The sequence below is a fragment of the Onychomys torridus genome, chromosome 8 (genome assembly GCF_903995425.1).
Source record: "Onychomys torridus chromosome 8, mOncTor1.1, whole genome shotgun sequence".
In the NCBI taxonomy this organism is placed as follows: Eukaryota; Metazoa; Chordata; class Mammalia; order Rodentia; family Cricetidae; genus Onychomys; species Onychomys torridus.
This window is the reverse complement of record NC_050450.1, coordinates 109,644,743-109,670,430: the sequence shown is the minus strand read 5'-3', so window position 1 is coordinate 109,670,430 and position 25,688 is coordinate 109,644,743. Positions and strand designations below refer to the sequence as shown.

The window sequence follows — 25,688 nt, the reverse complement described above, 5'->3', positions numbered from 1 at the left end:
TGGTTATGACAAGCCCAAATACACCTCCTACTACAGTCCATCATCCGTGATATATCCTAGTCTCTGGTCATCTCGTGTGAATGGTGACTTGGTCATTATTGGCATCTGGACATGTGTTGCCAGTCAGTGAGTTAATCTTGATGATGTGGGCAAATTTATAAATAGCACAGGTGACAATGGCTCACTTTCTGAACCCAATTTGTTTTGTTGGTTTGTTTTCTGTTCTGTTCTGTTTGGGACAGTCTCCCTATATAGGTAGACAAGGATGACCTTGAGCATGAAAGCAGTCCATCTGTCTTTGTCTCCTGAGTTCTGAGTGCTAGGATTTTACACATCCATCTTTTCTCTCTTTCTCTCTCTCTCTCTCTCTCTCTCTCTCTCTCTCTCTCTCCCTCCCTCCCTCCCTCTCTCTCCCCTCTCTCTTTCTCTGTATTTGAATTCATGTTGAGAAAATTTATACCCACAGTGAGGGCTGAAGGATGATTAGAAGCAAGAATCTGGTATCCTGCCCCTTCTGCTTGTATCAGATGAAAAGGGGCCAGGCCTGAAGAGGCCTAGGATTGTTCTTGGGCTGCTGAGGGCTTATTCAGGAAAGATGACAAGCAGATATGGGACAGGGTCACTTGGGCAGCTGATAGGCCAGCTTTCCATTCTCCAGGACTGACCACTTAATGCTGCTTCATGGCATAGGGCAGGGGCAGCAGTAAGCCCATTGTCAACAACATCTTGAGCCTCATGCATGCATTTTGATGGTCATGCTCTGACTATGCTGCCCAGCAAAAGAAGGTGGCAACATCCTTAGCTATTTGTGACAAGGTGATTGGGGTGCCATTGCCATACTCCAAGATTTCAGTGTAAATGGGAGGAGCCATGCCAATGGCCTGGAAAGTAAGGGTTGAAGTAGAGGCCTTCTTGCAATGACACCCCAGTGGGGGGCTCACGGAGGCCAATGAGGAAGGAGACTGCATGACCTCATAGTTCATGCCTAGTTTGCATGATGTACCTGAGACAAGGGGTAAGGCTCCATTGTTAGCAGCTGTATCAGTCTCAGGGTTGGGGAATGGTTTTGGAAAACAGTCAGATAGCTTCCCTGGCCTCATGAACATCTCAGCATCCTCATTAGAGCTATCCTGGACTTCCATCTCCTCAACCAGTGTCTTCACTTTGTCCTCCATGTAGCACATTCCCACCAGGTGGTGGTAAACCTCATAGTCCATGCTGTGGCAGGAAGAACATACCTGCATGTATACTTGGAAATGGATGCTGGTATGGTCCAATGTAGATGTAACCATCTTGTTAAATAAGAAACACAGAGCCAATTGCAGAGTTAAAAGCCAAGAGGTCAGAGCAATAGCTGAGAGCTGAAAACCTTACCTTTCACTGCTGTTCTGTGTTTCCTCTCCACAAGAGACTACTTCCCATGTTTTTCTCTTTTTTATAGACTTTCTGTTCTGCCTTCTCATTGGTTGTGAACCCAACCACATGACCTCCTCATTACTGCCTGTCTGTACAGACCTCCAGGTTTTCTATGGTTGGTATTGAGAATAAAGGCATGGGTCGCCATGCTGGCTGTATCCTTGACAACACAGAGATCCTGTTTAGCTCTGCCTCTCAAGTGCTTAAAGGCATGTACCACTACCACCCAGCTTCTGCTATGGCTCTGACCCCAAGGCAACTTTATTAATATACAAATAAAATCATATTTCAGTACAAATAAAATTTTACTATATTTCCCCTTTTCTATTTTAATAAAAAGAAAAAAAGGAAAAAAGTTATAACTAATATAAGAAAAACTACATACAAAAGTACAATAACTATATGCCATATATACAAACAATAAATACCTAAACAATATCTAGACCATTTGCATTTGACAAATTCAGAGAAAATAATTCCATTATCTATCCTATTTTGGTAAGTCCAAAATGTACCTGATTTTCACTTTCTCTCCTAATTTATATTACTAACAGAACTGTCTTATAACATCTTTCAAATTAATACACTTAATACCACTTAGTGAGTTTCTTCTCTGAAATTCTTAACAAGGAAAATTATAACTATAATTAACTGATCTTGAACTCCCTCAGAGACCCAAGAAGGAAATAATACTATCTAATAAAAAATAAAAACAGGAAGTGCATGCAAGCAGCTTCCAAAAAAAAAAAAAAAGTTAGTGGACAGAAACAGCCAGCTGCCTGGACAGTCACTTGAGGTTTCTCTGCAGTGTTGGGGCATCATCTTCAGCATATAGGCTTAGCGTATCAGACAGACTCATTTGTGAACTAGGAGGTACACAAGGTCAACAGTTCGACCTCACATTTGGTGAGAGTAGTCCATGTACCAGAAAGACCTGAATTCCATTAGTGTCAAGTCATGATTCAAGATTTTAAATTCTGGAAATTATTGATTTTTTTTAAAAATTCAGCTGTCCATTCTTCTCGTCTGTGTGTGAATGTGTGTGTGTGTGGCTTCATCTTGGCATCCCATTCTTCTCCACACCTCTCTATTAAATGCCAGTCTACTATTGAGAGGGGTGAGCTTTGTTATTCTTCAAGAATAACTGTTTCATCTGCTGTCCCACTGCACCTCAGAAGCCATTGGCTCACTGCCTGTTCAGCTGCCTTCAAAGAAAAGGTCACAGTACATTTTCCAGATTGCAAAGGCCACTCACTTCAAGGATGGTGCCATATTGTCCTGGCTTCAGAAGATGCCTTTTGTTAAAGCCACAACCACACTTATTTTTGGCAAGAATTGGTAGTTCTTTGTTTCATGTCTTGTCTGTCCTGTTTGTCAGCAGTTGATCTGAGGATACTTTGTTGTTCAGTGGCTAACTTTTGCCACAATGAAAGTTAACTCCATATGCAGTTTCTTCAATGCCCATAATTTCTCTAAAGTAGGTTGGTAATGCCAGGAGCTGACATGTCTCATAACAAAAAAGAAAAAATTTCTAAGTTATTGAAACATTTTAAATGCCATATTCTGTAGATCTCTGAAGGGTTTGAAGATGACCTGTCTCTCTAAAATATATCTGTTCGATCTTGAAAACACACCTAATATGACTACAAGTTTGATTGTAATGTCTAACTACTAACTTTCATTTCTATATATCCTAATAGTTGGTAATAATAACATTCAAGGATCAGCAAATTGCATTACATTGTTAAATGAATGGTATAAGTACAATATCCTCGAGCAAGATTAGAAATATTTGTATGGCATATTCTAACAATCTATCTATCTATCTATCTATCTATCTATCTATCTATCTATCTATCTATATATATTATATCTATATATCTATCTATCTATCTATATATACACACACACACACACACACACACATATATATATATATATATATAATTTGTATACAATATAAAATAATCCAACAATCCAATCCAATCCAATGTAAAGTATTTAAAACTAGTAATTGTCTTCTTCTTTTTCTCTCTCCCTCTTTTTTAAACAAGCACCTTAAATCTAATCTCCTTTGCCTAGCCCTTTCCCTAACCCTTAACAACAACTTGTAACCAACCCTCCTAAATAATGAAAGCTATCCCAGACCCAAAACCCACTAAAAGACCAAAAAACCACCTGCCCCACACCACCTCTTTGGGAATGTGGGCATCATATTCTTAAAATTGCTTCCTGCTGGGTATGGGCGAAGGTATCCTTATTCTGAAAAGAAATATTTGGGGTTAATTGTCAGGGTAGCTATATCCTTTGTTGTTCAGGTTGAGCATAATGCCAAAGTTTAGGGTTTATAGTTTCCTCACTTTTTTTTTCTTTCACCTTAGGACAAATTTCAGAATCACTCACAGCTCTCAAGGTCCTGGTTGCTGACTACCTGCTTTTGCCTGTATCTAATATTTCTATTAATGTCATTGGGTTAATTATTGTCCTAGTTAGGGTTTCTATTGCTGTGATAAAACATGACCACAAACAACTTGGGGAGGAAAGGTTTACTTTAGCTTAAACACCTAGGTAACAGTCTATTCACTGAAGGAAGTCCGGGCAGGAATTCAAGGAGGGCAGGAACTTGGCAGAAGGAGCTGATGCAGAAGCCGTAAGGGAGTGCAGCTTACTGGTTTGCTTCCTGTAGCCTTCTCAGTTTGCTTTCTTTTTTTTCTTTTTTTAAAAGATTTATTTATTTATTATGTATACAGTATTCTGTCTGCATGTATCCCTGCGGACCAGAAGAGGGCACCTAATCTCATTTCAGGTGGTTGTCAGCCACCATGTGGTTGCTGGAATTGAACTTAGGACTTTGGAAGAGCAGTCAGTGCTCTTAACCTCGGAGCCATCTCTCCAGCCCTGTCAATTTGCTTTCTTGTAGCACTCAGGATGCCAAGAGGTGGCACTTTCCACAGTGATCTGAACCTCCCACATCAACCAACAGTCAAGAAAGTGCACTGCAGGTTTGCCCACAGACCAATCTGGTGGGGCATTTTCATAATCGAGGTTTCTGCTTCTAAAATGACTATCTTATGTCACATTGACAAAAAAACAAAACAAACAAACAAACAAAAAAAACCCAACACCTACACCTACCCAGAACAATTATATAATTATAACAATTAAAAGTCTTTATAATGTGCAGGCTTTATGCTATTGGCTGTGTGAAGGCATGTTGCTGGCTTTCTTGCATTAATCTCATTCTATACAAACAGAAACTTCACAGGTAAGAATCACATCTGATTTTAAGACAGGAATAGAATCCAGGGATGCTCATGACTCACTTGTATTGGGCTGAGGTATAATTTCACCTCAACAAATCTACCATATTCCAGATCTTCCTAGTGGAATATGTTGTTTTCTAAGTATTTACTGTGCTAACATTCCAAAGATTTGGGGATGTTAGTGGAATATGATAATAAAAGAGGCAGACAAAGGAAGGGTGGAAGTCAGGCGGAAGGCCCACATGCCCAAGCAGCACCTATGGTAGGCTATAAATCCAGGAGCACAGCACTTGCCATTATCTAGGTCCCTCTATTCATATGGTCAGAAGTTTAATACCAGGGTGAGAATAGAGATGAGATGTCAGGAGACTGAAGCCCCAAGGGTCCTGGGCTAGGTGGACTGTAGTAATAGCAGTGGACAGGGAAAGATAAGGCGGTGGCAATTGTGGCCAAAGTTTTTTTCTGAAACTTACTGTTAATTAGTGTTTAGATAGGAAGTTCTTCAAAAGCCAACACAACTGTAACATATGTCAACATATGGTGGCATGGGTGGCTCCCTATGAGGGTAGAGGAGTCTGGGAAGAGCTTTCCATTGGTTCAGGCTATGGGTAAGGAGAGGGGGGCATTGATCTCTGCTTGGAACAGACCCATATAAGGCAATGATAGCCCATTGTTTAAGAATAAAAAGTGAAAGGGGAATTAGCCAAAACTGTTGAAAGAAAATATATTAAAAGGACAGTGTAGAGTAAATTAAAGGAATACAGGGCTTAAGTTTGTAGCAGGAATCTTAGAGGGTCTTATTAATAAAAACAAACCTGAAGCCAGTTATGGGGTGAATGCTGGAAGATCAGAGATTCAGAACTGCCACAGCTACCTCACCTGGCCAACTTCTCAGCTGTCTTGTTTCCTCAGACTGCAAACTTGTGAGTCTTATCCAGAATGATTCAGCTGAACTGTGCTGCTCCAAAGCCTAAAGCTTAACCAGCCAAATGCTTAACCAGCCAAATGCTTTTGGTCTTCACACTTTATTATCTTTCTCTTTCTGCCATTACTCCCTGGGATTAAAGCGTGTGTCTCCATGTATCCTTCAATACACAGAGATCCGCCTAGCTCTGCCTCCCAAGTGCTGGGATTAAAGGCGTGCACCAACCACTGCCCAGCTTCTGCTATGGCTTGCTCTGACCCATTTTCTAGCCATCATTTTTGGCTCTGTGTCTAGTGGCTGTCTGTTCTCTGACCCTAGATAAATTTATTAGGGTGCACAATATTTTTGGGAACACAATACCACCACATAAGTTTCAAAATTTAGATTGCAAGAGACAGTGAGTTTTTTTATTTTATTTTATGTGTATGCATGTGTGTGTCTGCATGTCAGTATGTACATGTGTGTGGGACCATGAGAAAGCCAGAAGAGTGTGTAAGATCTCCTGAGCTTGAGTTACAGGTAGTTATGAGAACATCATGTGGGTGCTGAGAAGTCCTTTGGAAGAGGAGTATGCACTCTTAATCACTGAGCTGTCTCTCCAGCACCCTCCTCACCTCTTTCATGACTTTATATAGTTGGATGGCCTCCAACTCACTATATGGCTAAGGATGACCTTGGACCCTTGATTCTCCTGTATCTGTCTCCAAGTACCACTCATAGGAACAGTGGTGTTCTTTGAGGGTTTGCAAGGTTCATGGTCATGGTAGGTCTTGTGTTCTCAGGGATGGAACAAGAATAGTTCTCTTAGCCTTTTAGTGATTTGGTGAAAAACAAGGTTCAGGCTGCTCAGAGATATAGGAAGGATAAGTCCATCTCTCATCATCCATCCATCTCATCCATCCATCCATCCATCCATCCATCCATCCATCTCTTTATGCTTTTTAGATCCAGCTACATGCTCTATTGTTTATTCTACAGCTGTGGTTCTCAACCTTCATATACTGCTATGTTTAAATATGTTCTTTGTGTTGTGATGACCCTCCTGTTGTTGCTTCTTTATAACTGTATTTTGTTGCTTTTATCCATTGTAATATAAATATCTGATATGCAGGATATCTTATCTGCAACCCTCAAAGGGTTGTGATCCACAGGTTAGAACCACTGTTCTACAGGGAGGTAAAACATTCCAATCTACAGGGAAGCTCTTTAAGCTCAGAAAAGCAAACACACCAATAGCTTCAGGAAGTCCATGATACTGACAAGATTTACCAGGCCTCTTATTCCTCCAAAATACATAAACTATAAGGCCACTTGAGAGGTATCAACAATAATCTGAGTTCTCTGGAAGAACAGAGACTAGCCAGACTGTCTGGAAAGGACACTCGCCAGCCCGTTGAGCTGTCTGTAAGTTGTGTGTAAGTTTGGTGGTGTCCCTTTTTTCAGTCTGTCATCAGTTTCCTATCTGGAGTGAGTAGACATTTGTTCACATCCCCAGGAATAGTGTTATATAGCATACCTTCCTGGGCTTGCCATGCATTTCCTGTGAGGTGTACACTGAGTGATACTATGATGTGCCGCTGAGTGCATCCTAGCCTCTCTTGTGAGGAATTTCATTCAGAGCAAATTCCTCAGAGTCTCCAGTATCACCTGTGAGAAGCCTTACTAAATAATATGTGTTCTTTGAACATGTTTCACAATCTTCTCCTTAGGAACCTCTTTGAGACACCACTTCAAAAACATGAACTGGCTGTAAATTTGTGGAAGCCAGAAGTCTGCACTGTGTGGCTGGGATATGCCTTGTGAATTGAAAAATTGTACTGTTCATTTCTGGAGGTTCCCAGGCCTAGATTTTTCCTACCATCAGTAAATTCTCCTGGTGATCTTCTGAGAGCCACAATAACCTCTCTGTGACAAGCATGGTTATGACAAGCCCAAATACACCTCCTACTACAGTCCATCATCCGTGATATATCCTAGTCTCTGGTCATCTCGTGTGAATGGTGACTTGGTCATTATTGGCATCTGGACATGTGTTGCCAGTCAGTGAGTTAATCTTGATGATGTGGGCAAATTTATAAATAGCACAGGTGACAATGGCTCACTTTCTGAACCCAATTTGTTTTGTTGGTTTGTTTTCTGTTCTGTTCTGTTTGGGACAGTCTCCCTATATAGGTAGACAAGGATGACCTTGAGCATGAAAGCAGTCCATCTGTCTTTGTCTCCTGAGTTCTGAGTGCTAGGATTTTACACATCCATCTTTTCTCTCTCTCTCTCTCTCTCTCTCTCTCTCTCTCTTCTCTCTCTCCCTCCCCTCCCTCTCTCTCCCCTCTCTCTTTCTCTGTATTTGAATTCATGTTGAGAAAATTTATACCCACAGTGAGGGCTGAAGGATGATTAGAAGCAAGAATCTGATATCCTGCCCCTTCTGCTTGTTCAGATGAAAAGGGGCCAGGCCTGAAGAGGCCTAGGATTGTTCTTGGGCTGCTGAGGGCTTATTCAGGAAAGATGACAAGCAGATATGGGACAGGGTCACTTGGGCAGCTGATAGGCCAGCTTTCCATTCTCTAGGACTGACCACTTAATGCTGCTTCATGGCATAGGGCAGGGGCAGCAGTAAGCCCATTGTCAACAACATCTTGAGCCTCATGCATGCATTTTGATGGTCATGCTCTGACTATGCTGCCCAGCAAAAGAAGGTGGCAACATCCTTAGCTATTTGTGACAAGGTGATTGGGGTGCCATTGCCATACTCCAAGATTTCAGTGTAATGGGAGGAGCCATGCCAATGGCCTGGAAAGTAAGGGTTGAAGTAGAGGCCTTCTTGCAATGACACCCCAGTGGGGGGCTCACGGAGGCCAATGAGGAAGGAGACTGCATGACCTCTAGTTCATGCCTAGTTTGCATGTGTACCTGAGACAAGGGGTAAGGCTCCATTGTTAGCAGCTGTATCAGTCTCAGGGTTGGGGAATGGTTTTGGAAAACAGTCAGATAGCTTCCCTGGCCTCATGAACATCTCAGCATCCTCATTAGAGCTATCCTGGACTTCCATCTCCTCAACCAGTGTCTTCACTTTGTCCTCCATGTAGCACATTCCCACCAGGTGGTGGTAAACCTCATAGTCCATGCTGTGGCAGGAAGAACATACCTGCATGTATACTTGGAAATGGATGCTGGTATGGTCCAATGTAGATGTACCATCTTGTGGTTTCTCTGTATAGCTTTGTACCTTTCCTGGAACTCGCTTTGGAGAGCAGGCTGGCCTCAAACTTACAGAGATCCACCTGCCTCTGCCTCCTGAGTGCTGGGATTAAAGGTGTGTGCCACCGCCCGGCTGGAACTGGTTTTTCTCCAGAGAATCTCAGGATTAACAATTCTTTCCCAAGATCACATATTAATATCAACATTACAATATAAACATTCCAAATTTTAAAAATTTTAATCTTTAAAATTTTAGTCTCTTTAAAATAGACAGTTTCTTTTAAAATTTAAAGTCTCTCAACTGTGGGGTCCTGTAAAATGAAAAAATAAATACTTTCTTATAGCAGGCAGGAAGAACCAGGGCACAGTCACAATCTGAACAAAGCAACTCCAACAGCTGTCTTTTGGGCCACCAAACAGCTCCCAAATCATGACATGGAGACTTATTCATTATGAATGTTCCTCGGCCTTTATCTTATGCTTGTCCCACTAGCTCTTAAAGCTTATTTTAACCTGTTTCTCTTCATCTACGTTTTTAACCTTTCTTTTATTCTGTATGTCTTACTCCGTGTCTGGCTGGTTGGTCCTGGGAGTCTCCCTATCTTTCTCCCTTGTTCTCTCTTCCTCTCTTTATCTCTGGAGCCTAGATTCCTCCTACTTAGTCTCTCTGCCCACCAGCCCCACCTATCCTTCTGCTTTCTAGCTATTGGCCATTGAGCTTTTTATTAGACTAATCAGATGCCTTAGGCAGGCAGAGCAACACATCTTTACATCATTATACAAATGCAGCATAAACAAATGTAGCACATCTTTGCATAGTTAAAATAATATTCCACAACATAAACAAATGTAACACATCTTTACAAATGCAGCGTAAACAAATGTAACACACCTTTGCCTAGTTAAATAGTCCACAACAACTGCCCTTCTCCCAATGACCCCCCTCAAAAATTACCTATTTTTCATAAGTAAATGTTTGTTTTAGTTAGTTAATCCTATTCTTTCTTAGAGCTTTTGTTATCATGACATAGTTACACTGTCAAAGCTTGTGGAGGTTGCATTCTCCTTTAACTCTTATGCTACTTGTCTTGCTAGTGTATAGATTCCAGCATACAGACTTTATAAAAGCGGTGTTGTTGGCAGTATTGTAACTATGTAACTCACAGCATAGTGTAACAGGTGTTGACTCAGAAGGAGCAGCAGTACCCTAAGGCTGAATTTCCTGAATGTTAAACCTCATACAGCCTTGAACCATATTGTTTCCACAGTATTGGTTTTTATTCACATGTTGTTTTTTTTTTTTTATTTCCCTTTGATAATTTTTTCTTCCTTTTCAGTTTTCTGAAGCTAAAATAGTCTTTGTGCCTGGGATATAGATGGTAATGTATTTAAGATTCCTACTTGTCTGCAGTGTCTTTTTTTTTTTTTTTTTTTTTTTTTTGGTTTTTCAAGACAGGGTTTCTCTGTGTAGCTTTGCGCCTTTACTGGATCTCGCTCTGTAGACCAGGCTGGCCTTGAACTCACAAAGATCTGCCTAGCTCTGCCTCCCGAGTGCTGGGATTAAAGGTGTGCGCCACCACCACCCGGCCTGCAATGCCTTTTTAAACCATGCTTAGTTTGGCTGGGCAAAGAATTCTAGGGGCAAATAATGTTTCTCATAATCATAAAAGACTCACCTCATTACCTTCTAGTGTGTCATCAGACTCTTGTTATTCTAAAGGTATCTTCATTGAAAGATACCTTAAAAGATAGTTAATACTTTCAGTTTTGAAATTTTCTGATGTTGGATCAAGGTGGTTGTTCATCTTCCCCTTCATTTTCAAGGTCAAATGATTTCCCATATAGTCTTTCTTCTCATTGTAAGTCAGGGACTCTAAGGTCTTAGATTTGGAAAGAGTCTGCCTCATAAAGTGTTTAAGATTAGAAAAGGTAGACACCCTGCCCCCACACCCATTTGCCCGAGACCCCAGCCACTTCCTGAGACTCAGAGACCAACCCCCAGCTCCCATCTGGACCAGAGGTGAGTGCCTGAGGTTATATTCAGAGAGGCAACTCTCCCTGGGTCCCACCACCGGACACAGGCCATCCCGGGAGGACATGCCCAACTTGGCCCCAGTTTCCGGCCAATCGGCGGGCCCTGCGGGAAGGTTCCCCTTTTCCAAGACTGCAGGCAGACCCTGCAGTCTCCACACCCTGCCCCCACACCCATCTGCTGGAGACCTCAGCCACTTCCTGAGAATCAGAGACCAGCCCCCAGCTTCCATCCTGCCCTGGAACTCCCATCTGGACCAGAGACCAGAGGAACTCCCATCTGGACAAAATAAGGAGACCCCAGGGACTTCCTGAGACTCAGAGTCTAGCCCCCCAGCTCCTATCCAGCCAGCACTCTCATCTGGACCAGAGCTCCCATCTGGCCCAGAGCTTCCATCTGGACCAGAGAGAGGCTCCCTAAATCTGTCAGCTCTGTCTGGACCAAGTACACTGATAAGACCAAGAATGAACCCAAGAGGAGATGGGCAGACGTCAAGGCAGAAGTACATACAACAAAATAAAGAGCAATACAGCATCACCAGAACCTAGCCCTTCTCCAACAGCTAGACCTGAACATCACTGAATGGAAGAAGAAGAAGAAAACAACCTTATAAGTACCATCATGAAGAGGCTAGACCCTTATATAGAAGAAATCAAAAATAAAGTAGAGGAACAGACAAACAAAAAATGGGAAGAACACTATAAAAAACTAGAGGGAAGGACAATTAAAGCAGAAGAAAACAATAAGTCCCTGAAAGAAAATCATGAAAAAGCAAGGGAGACAGTCCAAGACCTGAAGAGGGAAATAGAAAAAATGAAGAAGACACTAGCAAAAGGAATGCTGGAAATAGAAAATCTGAGTAAACAAACTGGAAATTCAGATGCAAGTATAACCAACAGAATGCAAGAGATGGAAGAGAGGATCTCTAGTGTTGAAGATACGGTAGAAGAAATAGATTCATCAGTCAAAGAAAACACTAAAACCAACAAAGTAATGACCCAAAATGTCCAAGAAATTTGGGACACCATGAAAAGACCAAACCTACGAATAATAGGAATAGAGGAAGGAGAAGAATACCAACTCAAAGGCACAGAAAATATATTAAACAAAATCATAGAAGAAAATTTTCCCAACTTAAAGAAGGAAATGCCTATGAAGATACAAGAAGCCTATACAACACCAAACAGACTAGACCTCCGAAAAAAGGCCCCTCACCACGTAATAATTAAACAACTAAATGTACAGAATAAAGAAAGAATATTAAGGGCAGCAAAGGAAAAAGGCCAAGTGACTTATAAAGGCAAACCCATCAGAATAACACCCGATTTCTCGATGGAGACTTTGAAAGCCAGAAGGACCTGGACAGATATAATGCAGACACTAAGAGACCATGGATGCCAGCCTAGACTAATGTACCCAGCAAAACTTTCAATTATCATAGATGGAGTGAAGAAGACCTTCCAAGACAAAACCAGATTTAAACAATACTTATCCACAAACCCAGCCCTACAGAAAGCACTAGAAGGAAAATTCCAACCTAAGGAAGGCAGATACACCCATGAAAACACAGGCAATAGACAACACCACAGCAGTAAACCCCAAAGAAGAGAAGTACTACCACCAAAAAATAAAAATAATAACAGGAACGAACAATCACTGGTCATTAATATCCCTTAATATCAATGGACCTAATTCACCTATAAAAAGACACAGACTAACAGAATGGATAAGAAAACAGGACCCATCTTTCTGCTGCATATGAGAAACACACCTCAAATTCAAAGACAGACACCTCCTGAGAATAAAAGGCTGGGAAAAGACTTTCCAATCAAATGGTCTTAAGAAGCAAGCTGGTGTAACCATCCTAATATCCAGCAAAATAGACTTGAAACTAAAATCAATCAAAAGAGATGATGAAGGACATTACATACACATCGCAGGAAAGGTCCACCAAGATGAAGTCTCAATTCTGAACATTTATGCCCCAAACACAAGGGCACCCACATATGTAAAAGAAACATTACTAAAGCTTAAATCACATATAAAACCCCACACATTAATAGTAGGAGACTTCAACACCCCACTTTCACCTCTGGACAGATTGGCCAAATTGAAACTTAACAGAGACATAATACACTTAACTGACGTTATGGCTCAAATGGACTTAATCGATATCTACAGAACATTCCACCCAAACAAATAAGAATATACCTTCTTCTCAGCACCCCATGGAACCTTCTCTAAAATTGACCACATACTTGGCCACAAAGGAAATCTCAACAGATACAAAACAATTGGAATAACCTCCTGTGTTGTATCAGACCACCATGGTTTAAAGTTAGATTTCAACAACAGAAAAAACTACAGAAATCCTACAATCTCATGGAAACTGAATAATGCTCAACTGAATCACCAATGAGTTAAGGAAGAAATAAAGAAAGAAATTAAAGACTTCCTTGAGATCAATGAAAATGAATACACCACATACCCAAACTTATGGGATACTATGAAAGCAGTGCTAAGAGGGAAATCCATAGCACTGAATGCCCACATAAAGAAACTGGAGAAATCTCACGCTAGTGACTTGACAGCACACCTGAAAGCCCTTGAACAGGAAGAAGCAAAGTCTCCCAGGAGGAACAGATGCCAGGAAATAATCAAATTGAGAGCTGAAATCAATAAAATAGAAATAAAGAGAACAATACAAAGGATTAATGAAACAAAGAGTTGGTTCTTTGAGAAGATCAACAAGATAGACAAGCCCTTATCCAAACTAACCAAAACACAGAGAGAGAGCATCCAAATTAACAAAATCAGAAATGAAAAGGGGGACATAACAGCAGACAATGAGGAAAACCAGAGAATCATCATCAGGTCATACTTCAAAAACCTCTACTCCACAAAACTGGAAAATCTAAAAGAAATGGATAATTTTCTGGATAGGTACCACATACCTAAGTTAAATCAAGACCAGATAAGCCATTTAAATAGTTCAATAACCCCTAAGGAAATAGAATCAGTCATTAAAAATCTCCCAACCAAAAAAAGTCCTGGACCAGATGGTTTCACTGCAGAATTCTACCAGATCTTCAAAGAAGACTTAATACCAATACTCTTTAAATTGTTCCACACAATAGAAGCAGAAGGTATATTACCAAACTCCTTCTATGAGGCTACAATCACCTTGATTCTTAAACCAAACAAAGATGCAACAAAGAAAGAGAACTACAGACCAATCTCCCTCATGTACACTGATGCAAAAATACTCAATAAAATTCTGGTGAACAGATTCCAAGAACACATCAAAACAATTATCCACCATGATCAAGTAGGCTTCATCCCAGGGATGCAAGGGTGGTTCAACATACGAAAGTCCATCAATGTAATACACCATATAAACAAACTCAAAGAAAGAAACCACAAGATCATCTCACTAGATGCAGAAAAGGCATTTGACAAAATCTAACACCCTTTCATGATAAAGGTCTTGGAGCGATCAGGAATACAGGGAACATACCTAAACATAATAAAGGCAATTTACAGTAAGCCAACAGCCAACATCAAATTAAATGGAGAGAAACTCAAAGCAATACCACTAAAATCAGGAACAAGGCAAGGCTGTCCCCTCTCTCCATACTTATTCAATATAGTACTTGAAGTTCTAGCCAGAGCTATAAGACAACATAAGGAGTTTAAGGGGATACAAATTGGAAAGGAAGAAGTCAAGCTCTCCCTATTTGCAGATGACATTATAGTATACATGAGTGACCCCAAAAATTCAGCCAAGGAACTGATACAGCTAATAAAAACCTTCAGCAACATAGCAGGATACAAGATCAACTCAAAAAAATCAGTAGCCCTCCTATATACAATAGACAAACAGGCTGAGAAGGAAATTAGAGATACATCACCCTTTACAATAGTCACAAATGATATAAAATACCTTGGGGTTACTCTAACTGAGCATGTGAAGGACCTATATGACAAGAACTTTAAGTCCCTGAAAAAAGAAATTGAAGAAGATGTCAGAAAATGGAAAGATCTCCCATGTTCATGGATAGGCAGGATTAACATAGTAAAAATGGCGATCTTACCAAAAGCAATCTACAGATTCAACACAATCCCCATCAAATTACCAACACAATTCTTCACAGATCTGGAAAGAATAATACTCAACTTCATATGGAAAAACAAAAAACCCAGGATAGCCAAAAGAATCCTGTACAATAAAACAACCACTGGAGGCATCATAATCCCAGACCTCAAGCTCTACTATAGAGCTACTGTAATAAAACCAGCTTGGTACTGGCATAAAAACCGACATGTGGACCAATGGAATCGAATTGAAGACCCTGACATTAACCCGCACACCTATGAACATATAATTTTTGTCAAAGAAGCCAAAAATGTACAATGGAAAAAAGAAAGCATCTTCAACAAATGGTGCTGGCATAACTGGATGTCAATGTGTAGAAGGCTGCAAATAGATCCATATCTGTCACCATGCACAAAACTTAAGTCCAAGTGTATCAAAGACCTCAACATAAATCCAGTTACTCTGAACCTGATAGAAGAGAAAGTAGGAAGTACTCTTGAATGCATTGGCACCAGAGATCACTTTCTAAATATAACACCAGTAGCACAGACACTAAGAGACACAATCAATCAGTGGGACCTGTTGAAACTGAGAAGCTTTTGTAGAGCAAAGGACGCAGTCAACAAGGCAAAGCAACAGCCTACAGAATGGGAAAAGCTCTTCACCAACCCCACATCTGACAGAGGGCTGATATCCAGAATATATAAAGAACTCAAGAAATTAGACATCAAAATGCCCAACAGACCAATTAAGAAATGGGCTATAGAACTAAACAGAGAATTCTCAACAGAGGAAGCTCAAATGGCTAAAAGACATTTAAGGAATTGTTCAACATCCCTAATTATCCAGGAAATGCAAATCAAAACGACTCTGAGAGACCACCTTACACCTGTCAGAATGGCTAAAATAAAAAACACAGAAGACAGCTTATGCTGGAGAGGATGTGGAGCAAGGGGAACTCTCCTCCACTGCTGGTGGGAATGCAAGCTTGTACAGCCACTTTGGAAATCAATATGGCGCTTCCTTAGAAAATTGAGAATCTATCTCCCCCAAGACCCAGCTGGAGCACTCTTGGGCATATACCCAAGGAATGCTCAATCATACCAGAAGGGCATTTGCTCAGCTATGTTCGTATCAGCATTGTTTGTAATAGCCAGAACCTGGAAACAACCTAGATGCCCTTCAACTGAAGAATGGATAAAGAAAATATGGTACATACACAATGGAGTACTACTCAGCAGAGAAAAACAATGACATCATGAGGTTTGCAGGCAAATCAATGGAACTAGAAAAAAATCATCCTGAGTGAGGTAACCCAGACGTGTTATGTACTCACTCATAGGAGGATACTAGATGTGAAACAAAGATGACTAGACAGCTACAGAACTCCAAGGAGGCTACCTAGAACACAGGACCCTAGGAAAGACACAGGGATCACCCAATGACAGAGAAATGGATGAAATCTACATGAACAACCTGGACGACAGTGGGAGTAATGAAGGGCAAGATTTGAGGGAAAGAAAGCTTAGGGGAGCAGGAGATCCCAGCTGGATCAAGAACAGAAAGGGAGAACAAGGAATAACAGACCATGATAAATGAAGACCACATGAGAACCTGAATAGGCAGAGTGCTGGAGAGGTCCCCATAAATCCACAGTGATACATCCTCTGTAGACTGCTGGCAATGTACGAGAGAAAGCCTCATCTGACCTAGTCTGGTGATCAGATGGCCAAACACCCTAACAGTTGTGTGATCTGACCTAGTCTGGTGATCAGATGGCCAAACACCCTAACAGTTGTGCTGGAATTCTCAATCCAATTACTGATGGAAGTGGATGCAGAGATCCTCAGCCAGGCCCCAGGTGGAGCTCCAGGTGTCCAACTGTCGAGAAAGAGGAGGGACTGCAAGAGTGTGAATTGTTGAGACCAAGATTGGAAAATGCACAGGGACAAATAGCCAATCGAATGGAAGCACATGAATTATGAACCAAAGGGTGTGGAGCCCCCAGTTGGATCAGGCCCTCTGGATAAGTGAGACAATTGAATAGCTTGATCTGTTTGGGAGGCATCCAGGCTGTGGGACCTGAACCTGTCCTTAGTGCATGAGCTGGCTGTTTGGAACCTTGGGCTTACACAGGGACACTTTGCTCAGCCTGGAAGGAGGGGCCTGGACCTGCCTGTACTGAATCCACCAGGTTTAAATGAATTCCCAGGGGAGTCTTGGCCCTGGAGAGGACATGGGAATGGAGGGGAGGGACTGGGGGGGAAGGTGGGGGGGGGGGCGGGAGCAGGGAAGACAGGGGAACCCATGGCTGATGTGTAAAAGTAAAACACATCATCATAATAATAATAATAATTATTATTATAATAATAAAAAAAGAAAAAAAGAAAAGGTATAGGTCAGGTCAATCTTTACTGACAGACAGGTATTCTTTGACTAGTTTGTCTTTTTTTTTTTTTTTTGGTTTTTCAAGACAGGGTTTCTCTGTGTAGCTTTTTGCGCCTTTCCTGGGACTCACTTGGTAACCCAAGCTGGCCTCGAACTCACAGAGATCCGCCTGGCTCTGCCTCCCGAGTGCTGGGATTAAAGGCATGCACCACCACTGCCCAACTTGACTAGTCCTTTTTAATAAAAAATTTTAAATTTTTTTAACATTTTAATTTGTAGTGTGAGTGTGAGGGCACACACACGTAGGTCAGAGAATTACTTGTGAGTTTGATTTTCTCTTTCTGCCATGTTGATTCTGGGACCATACTCAGATCCTCGGCATTGGTGGCAAGCAGCTCTTCTCACTAAGCCATCTTACCAGCTCTGCACTTTTTTTTTTTTTTTTCAAGTGTAGAGTTGGTAAGTTACTTGCCGTGAGATGGTTATTTGTATCCAGTGTTGCCTGCATATGGAACCATCTGTGATACTTTAAAACTGCTGGTACCCAAGGCTTGCCTAAGATGATCTCACGGAATCTCCCTCCCTTCCTTTCCTCACTATCTCAGCCTTGAGTAGCCCTCCGGCCTCAGCCTCCTGGTGTTATAGGCCTGTGCTACCATGTTTGCTTTACAGCACCCATGAGCTTACACAGTTCTTATTTCAGTCTTGGGCCGGGGCTGTCATCATGCCCCAATACCCAGACATCAATCTAGGTAGCATGGAAAACTGGGCCATGGTGTCTTGTAGGACCTTAGGCCAACCTTAGAAGATAGGAACATTTCTGTCAGTTCTCAATAAACATAGTTTATGTGCTTTCTGAAAGTAGCTTGTACTTCACACCCTCCCAGTCTAAAAGCCTGCTGATGTTACTTCCCTTTTCTGTCTCCCAATGATGTTTAGTTCATCTTGTGTTTGTTCTGGGTGAAGTACTGGGTAGATGTTAGAAGCTGAGGTCAGCACTATTGGGCTGCCAAGACTCAGCTGAGCCTGGTCTGTCAAGACAAACCCTAATGTTGCCTCATTGTTGCTGTTTGAGGAAGCAGAATGGCATGAACAATAAAGGCAGAGTTTAAATAAAACTACTTTCTGGGGCTGAAGAGATGGCTCAGTCAGTGTTTACCTTCTAAGCATGAAGACCCAAGTTTAATTCCTAGAACTTGTGTCAAAAAGCTGGGTGTGGTGGCTTGTTTGGAGACAGGCAGATCCCTGGGATAGCCAGCTGAGCCTGCTTAGTGAGATCCAGATCCTTGAGAGATCTTGTCTCACAAAAGAAGATGGACAACATCAGAGGATTGACCGAGTCTGGCAACACTCTTTCCACAGCTCTCGTCCTCCTGTGCATCTGGAAAATGTCAATATTTTCAGGAAGTTATTTCCTACTTTTATTATCTTTAGTTTAAAATAGAAAACTATACATAGATTATCACAGAATGTATGTTTCAACTTCTGAAACATAAATTTGTTTTTGAAACTAAGTATTCTTTGATATTCTTTATTTAAAAGGAGTTTTGCAGCCTCTGTCATTGAATGGGAAAGACATTTTGGTAACTGGTGTTCCTTGTCTCCACTTTAAAAACATGTTTTCTTTCATAAAACATGAATTGCTTTTCACTGAGTTACATTGTGTTTCAATGCCTTCTGTCTATGACAAGAACATTGTAAAACTATGGCCCCCAGGTGGAGTGCTGGGAGATGACATCACCTCATTGTCTGTGGGAAGTTAATGAAAATTCATGGCAGTCCTGTATGGCACAGTAGAATTTAGCTCGTTCTTTGAAAAGACATGTTTTCCTGTAATATATTAAATAGACCGTGTTACTTTAGCCATTAGATAGCATAAATTCTGTTCTGTTTTCTGGAGTACTGGGTTATTTGCAGTGGGTAGGACTCATTTTTCACAACATTCATATAACATCATGTGACTTTTTGCTAAAGGCAGAATGAACCACAGCTCACTGCTCCTCTTCCAGGAGTGAGGAATGTGAGTATCTCCATGGAGCTAGGTTTTTCCTGTTGGAACCATGGCAACCAGCTACCCTCACAAAGGGACTGGCCTCCCCAAACATGGAGACCCCCACACAAACATTTGACTTTCTTCAAGGCAATAATATTAGAGCAAATTCCTTGTCTTTGCCAAACATAAGATTCATTGTGAGAAACTTCCAGCATTAATACAGATTCAAGGATTCAGTTTCTCTCTTAAAATCTGGCTTTCCATAAGCAACTTTTGTAACACAATTCTGTTAATTTCAGAGTGCCGTATTGTTTTTGTTTTTGAGGTTCTCAGGAGGCTTTTATTCTGTATGCTTGCCTTTCTCTGCAGGGATGGCTGTAGTTTCCTGATGGTGGCAAATCTATCTCAGAGTAGGAGGCATCACATCACCTTTTCTTGGTCATTTCCTGCTTTGCTTTTGTGTATGCCTATAGCTCTTCAGAATCTGGTGCCATTGTCAGCTGGTTTGGACTGGCCAAGTTCTAGGGATTAATGGTGGACATAAAACAGCTACTTGGTATTAACCCTGCAGAAAGATGCTGCCCTGTTATGGATCTTAGGTGCATGAGTGAATGGGGCAGCTTCCCATGTCTGTGTCTTGCTTCTCAGTCATAGCATTACTCCCAAGGTGGGGAGGAGGTCACTCTTTTGTATAGACAGATCCTGTATGGGAGGCCTTTCTTAGAGCAGAAAGTGGGAAAGTGTCTTAGTTGGCTGAAATGCACATTTGGCTGGTGTTCCCTCAGGACTAACAACTTTCTTCAGCTTGTCTAAACCTCAAATACCAAAGAGATTTATTGTTTCAACTCTGTACACATCTGTTTTGCTTTGTGTGACTTTTCTCAGTGGCATCAAGACTGTAACTATCTGGTTAATGTGATTCAGGTGTTGGCAGTCTCTTTTCAAGGAGGAGTTCATGTTCCCTAATGCTCCATTAGTGCCCTCTTCTGGACTGAACACCCTTTAATGGATCTGGGCTTGTGTTACTTTCTGCACAGTGCCCCAAATTGCCAAACCTCTACAACTGTCCTGCCCATAGGGCAAAGTTGAGCCTTCTTAGCCCGACAGTCAGCTCATCCAGAAGCGGTTTGCTTTTCCATCCTAAACACATCTGCACCCAACTTACCAGATGCTCTCCAGTGTTCTGCCTTCCACTGTTGCATTTTCTGTTTCTATTAATTACAGCACAGCTCTCTCTGTAATGCTCTTTGTGGTGATTTTATCTTTTAAGCTCTTGTGCTTTTTCAGCTCCATTTATTCAGTTGTCACTGTGGGTTTTTTGTTTGCTTTGTTTTTTTACAACTCAGTTATAATATTTTTGAAGGAAACTTTTCTAAAAAGCACTTTAATATCTATCCCCTGGGGCTAAGGCATCATCAGCCCCTGAAGCCCAGGCCAAGCTGGCTTCTCCATCCAGGACAACCACTTTCCCAGCTCTTAAGCCCAGAAGGACCTCTTTGCTCTGAGTTCTGTGGCCCCTGCAGTCTCTGCTTCTTTGGGTCTGAACCTTTCACTCAGTAGTACAGAAAGGATCATCTGTGTTGCTGTGTGAAACCCTGGGCTCTTCATGTTCACTGTCAAATAAGTTGGGTTTTTTTTTCCCAATATGTATTTAATAGCCCCAGCTCCGAACTTTTAGGATGACTAATATGACTAAAGTTCTGTTGAGTCTGTAATGAATAATGCACAATGTAGTCAGAGCTGAGTCTTCATGCTCAGGCAATGGCCTGGGTTGGGTGTACACACACTCAGATGTCGAAGACATTGGCAGTCACCTCACCTCACTAGGGACACAGTGCTCAGCTAGCCATCCATAAGGTATTCAAACTGAAGCATTTACCAACCAGTTACACATAAGTAGTCTTTGTGCTTCTCCCATGTAAGCAGACTTTTAGACTCTTCCCAAAGATATTTTACTTTTATTTTAATATTATTCTAGATGCCTGTCATGACTTATCCTTGGCATTTTCTAATAACATTAATGAACATGTACATTGCTTTCTTTTTACCTTCTTTTCATTCCTTCAAAATTGTACCTGAAGACTTGGTAGTAGTTTGAAATGACCTTAGCTTTCTTGGAGTGTAAAGTATACTTGATTTTATGCTATTGAACATTGAATCTAAAAGAGCTGTTTTCTCTTTTTTCTAACAGTTGGATATTCTAAAAACCAAGCAATTGCACAGAGCACAGGGTCTTACCTTTGCTTTTTGGATTCAGTAAGTAGCTCTCTGTTTTGTTTATTGTGGCTTTGTGTATATTGACCAAAGAATAGTATAGTTCTTAAAAATAAAATTTTAGATTTGTTATGATGAATCTCAAAAGTCAAGTTTAATAGATTGTTGCTACACGCTGCCATAGCACTTAATTAACAGTAAGTAAGATCATATAAAAATATAAAACAGGACCACAGAGAATATAAACAACATTAAAATAAGCACAATACTAGCAAATATGATACTTAAGAGATAAGGAAATGGAAACAGTTCATGACAGCTAAAGCAAAACATGAAGCAGATTTATAGGACCAATAGATGACAGGTAGACTTATACAGAGATTCAAGTCAATCAGCGTTATATTAAAAATTTAATTTAATTTTGTAATCAAATTAAATTAGCAAGATATTTACACAAAGCAAATTAAGTTTTCAAAATTTAGATAGTATTTCAGTGTGAATTGGTAACATATTGACAGCATGATTGTGCATTTTTGTTCAAGAACTTAAAATGCTTATGACTCCTGATTTTCACAGTTGTTTATTGTAACAGAAATTAGAAACTGATTACTGTGCGCTGGCTGAGCACTGATGGAGAGCACTAGCAGACTGTCAGAGAACTGTCATGTATGTGGGCATTCTTAGGAATAGGACCCTTGATTATAATGGATGAACAGAGACTGTATACAGATTGTGCTGTCCTTAGAAACCCTGATAGACTAAAGCAAAGCAAACAAACTGTTCTGGAAAAAAATCTCTAGAACCCTAGGAAGTCTTAATGATTTGAACAAGCAGAATATCTTTGTCCTCTGTGAAAGTCAACATATGATCTGTTACTGATTGGGATGTGAAATAAAACTAAAAATAACAGCAAAAAAATACAACTTTTATGTATCTAAATTATTTTATAGGTTAGGCCCCTGGCTTCTTAGAACATGCGTACCAGGGCCCATGGATATGTTGGCCATTGGCTTATATAGCTGTTACTGTTTTGTTTCTGTTTCCAGTTGGTTATTCCAGATACATGGAGGTAGAAAGATGACAGAGACCAGGAGATGGAGTCTCCCTTTCATGCAAGGGACAGGAGGAGAGTTGACCCACAGGGTTACCTTGAGAGGTCTGACATTTTGGAGTCAGAGTTCTGCATAATGTTATCTTTATTGTATCTAGACAGCATACTTGTCATTAACTTGTTAAAGGCAGATGTTGCCAAGTAGGTGAGGAAGTGTCTCTGTGATTTTTGTATTTGACCTGTCTGCTTTAGTGTGAAATTATTTATATAACAGTTTAGATATTAGCTATGTAGAACCCACTTCAGCTTTAGGAAGCAAGTGAGGACTGTCAGTCACTGTTTTGGTCCCAGTGCATGTACCTGGCCAGCAGTAAAGGGTCTTATGTGGGCTGCTGCTGTGCTGAGCTTGACCCTGAAGTGTCTGACTCCACCTTCAAGTGCTGGTTGTTCCCCTAAGCAGAAAACAGAAAACAAGCTGTTAATTTTGAGCCTGTGTGCAGCTATCTCTGGAAGTTCACAAGCGATGTGGAGGGAAAACCAGGACCCGAGGCGCATACCTCACTCTTGTCTTTTTGGTTAGTTTTCTCTTGCCTTAGTTAGCTCTATGCAGGGAACTACAAATTTTCATGTGAGTGTATCTATAATTTAGGTGGACTTATTGTTGTTTCAAAATGGGAGTTACACCAGGAGGTGGTGGCATATGCCTTAATCCGAGCACTCAGGAAGCAGAGACAGGTGGATCTCTGTGAGTTTGGGGCCAGCCTGGTCTTCAGAGCAAGTTAGACAGCCAGGGCTACACAGAGAAAACCTGTTTCAAAAATCCTAAAATAAAATTGAAGTTACTCTGCTAAATTATAAAGTAATATTTTTTATGGTGTTAAAGTGCATCATAGTAAACAAACCTTCCTCTGTTAAAATAAGGCCCCATCTCTTCTTGGTTCCACTACTTCCCTGCAGTACCAAGCTGGGGACCTTTGACACATGGGCTCTGGGGAGATACTCCAGATCCAAAATAAGCACCCAGAAAATATCATTTGTCTTCAGAGGTGATTTGATGGGCTGCTGGTGAGTGTGAGGCTGACCACCAAAAACTAGGCTCAGGAAGTGGCTGGGATAGTGCATTTGTCCTCAGTAGGTCAGTCCAGGGTTAAGTCTAACCAGGAACTTTCTCCCTGAGTTTCCACATCTTATCCAAAAGCCAAACATAGGAAGACTTAAACAAGGTGCATGTGTTCTCTGTGGCATTTGCTAGCATCCCCAAGACCTCTCTGCACCTGTCATTCTCAACAATACCTTGCTCAGAGAGACTTCACTGGAAGCCTATCATTTATTCTCAATTCTCTTGACTAGAAGCTTTTCACCGGATATTTTTATGTCAGAATGGAATAGCATTTCATTCTTACTTATGCTTCTTTCAAATTAAAAAAAAAAGTGTGTGTGTAGAGTGTGTGTGTGGAGGTGTGTGTGGGTGTGTCTGTGTGGGTGTGTGTACACCATGTGTATAGTTGCCCCAAGGAGACCAAAAGAGGATATTGGGTCTTGAGGAGGTGGTTGTGTGCCATTTGATACATTAGTACTGGGAACTGAACTCAAGTTTTTAGAAACACAGGAAGTGCTCCTGACTGTCTCTCCAGGCCATTTGAGCTTTTTGCATAGATCCCTGAACTATAAAATTGGAGTCTTGGTTAATTCCATGTGTATTAGTAAGAACCCAGAAAAGTTGAACAGTAAGGTCGTGTGTGTGTGTGTGTGTGTGTGTGTATTGGGGGAATTGGTCTCAGTCCACTGATAAAACCGCTAATCTCTCTGAGATCCACCTTAACAGACATAAGCATCTTGCCACTTTTCTGGGCAGCCTTTAGGTCAGTCAAGTTAACACATAAAATTAATTTTCACATCTCCACCCTTTGCTAACCTGGCACACATATATATCTCCTTCAACAACACTTGAGTCCAGCCAGAGTTAGGTTGGGGGTTGTAATACACTGTGCAACTATGCTGCTTATAACTGAGCATATGCAGTCTCTTCATTAAAGACTCAATCTTAAAGTGATGTTGAGTCTAATGACATCCCAAAACTGAAATGAGAGGAATAAGAGAGGGAATAAAACAAAGATGTTACCTAATATATTTATAACAAAATAAGGTGGAAATAATAGCCTCACTTCTATAATTGGTCATATGGTCATACTTATTATAACTGCTCACAGAGTCCACTCAGTGGGGAATGCAGTCACAGCTGCTTACATCAGTAAATCCAGGACAAAAGAAAAGATACAGTATCACTTCACATACTTAAATTCAAACCCTAGAAAAGTTGACCACATTATTTATTAAGTGCACACCTAATGAAAACAGTAAAGACAAGTGAGGGCAGTGTGGCCCCCAAAGCTCAAACTGAGGTCCTTTTGAACAGGAAGTTGCTGGAAGCAGCATCATGGCAGATCCTTGGGGTGTTGGCAATAGGCAGCTTCACTTCTTCCTGTCTCCATTTCATAATTCTATATCTCATAATCCTCTACTGAGCACCTCAGTGGAGTCTGTTCTTTATCTGGAAGGTGACTAACACTTTTATTCTGGAAATGGTCTGGGCCATTTATCATACTACCTGGATTGTGTTGTGGTTTCTTATTGGCCTTAATCACAGAGCATGTAATACTGAGAGAGTCTTTAAGAAATCTCTTGCACTCTGTTCTTCCTGTCTCCTTTGTATAGTAATCACCTGCTTTTCCCCAATAGTCTGGGTCAGCCCTGTTGGCATACACCCTAACTGCTTTCTTTATTGCTTATTTATGGGCATAAGGAGTCCAGAGTGGCGGGTGGCCCTTTAATTTCTGGTCCAGTCATTGTAGCATTACATTAGAAGTATTTCCCCTGTCACCTACTCCGACACCCCTTTAAATACTTAAATCTTTGTTGGTTATTTGTTCACTGAAAATACCTTATTTTACTAAGAAATGAAGCATTCCTACAGAAAAATGCACAAAACCTTATATTGTGGAGCATATATAAGGAGCTGCCTATTGCCAACACCTCAGGGATCTGCCATGATGCTGCTTCCAGCAACTTCCTGTTCAAAGGGACCTCAGTTTGGGTTTTTGGGGCCACACTG

General features: G+C 41.0%; 1 protein-coding gene and 2 pseudogenes across 1 annotated transcript in view; 1 reads left to right on the top strand and 2 right to left on the bottom strand.

Moving 5' to 3' along the window:
* Positions 1–619: 619 nt before the first annotated feature.
* Positions 620–7,522, bottom strand: LOC118588807 (annotated as a pseudogene).
* Positions 7,523–8,133: 611 nt separating this feature from the next.
* Positions 8,134–17,977, bottom strand: LOC118588805 (annotated as a pseudogene).
* Positions 17,978–18,042: 65 nt separating this feature from the next.
* The window catches only part of B3gntl1 (UDP-GlcNAc:betaGal beta-1,3-N-acetylglucosaminyltransferase like 1), a 50,697-nt gene continuing 43,051 nt past the window's right edge, over positions 18,043–25,688 (top strand). The window contains exons 1-2 of the mRNA XM_036195343.1: positions 18,043–18,100; positions 21,503–21,567. Of these exons, the coding sequence (XP_036051236.1) occupies positions 18,043–18,100; positions 21,503–21,567 (123 nt within the window). The remainder of the gene's footprint in view (positions 18,101–21,502; positions 21,568–25,688) is intronic.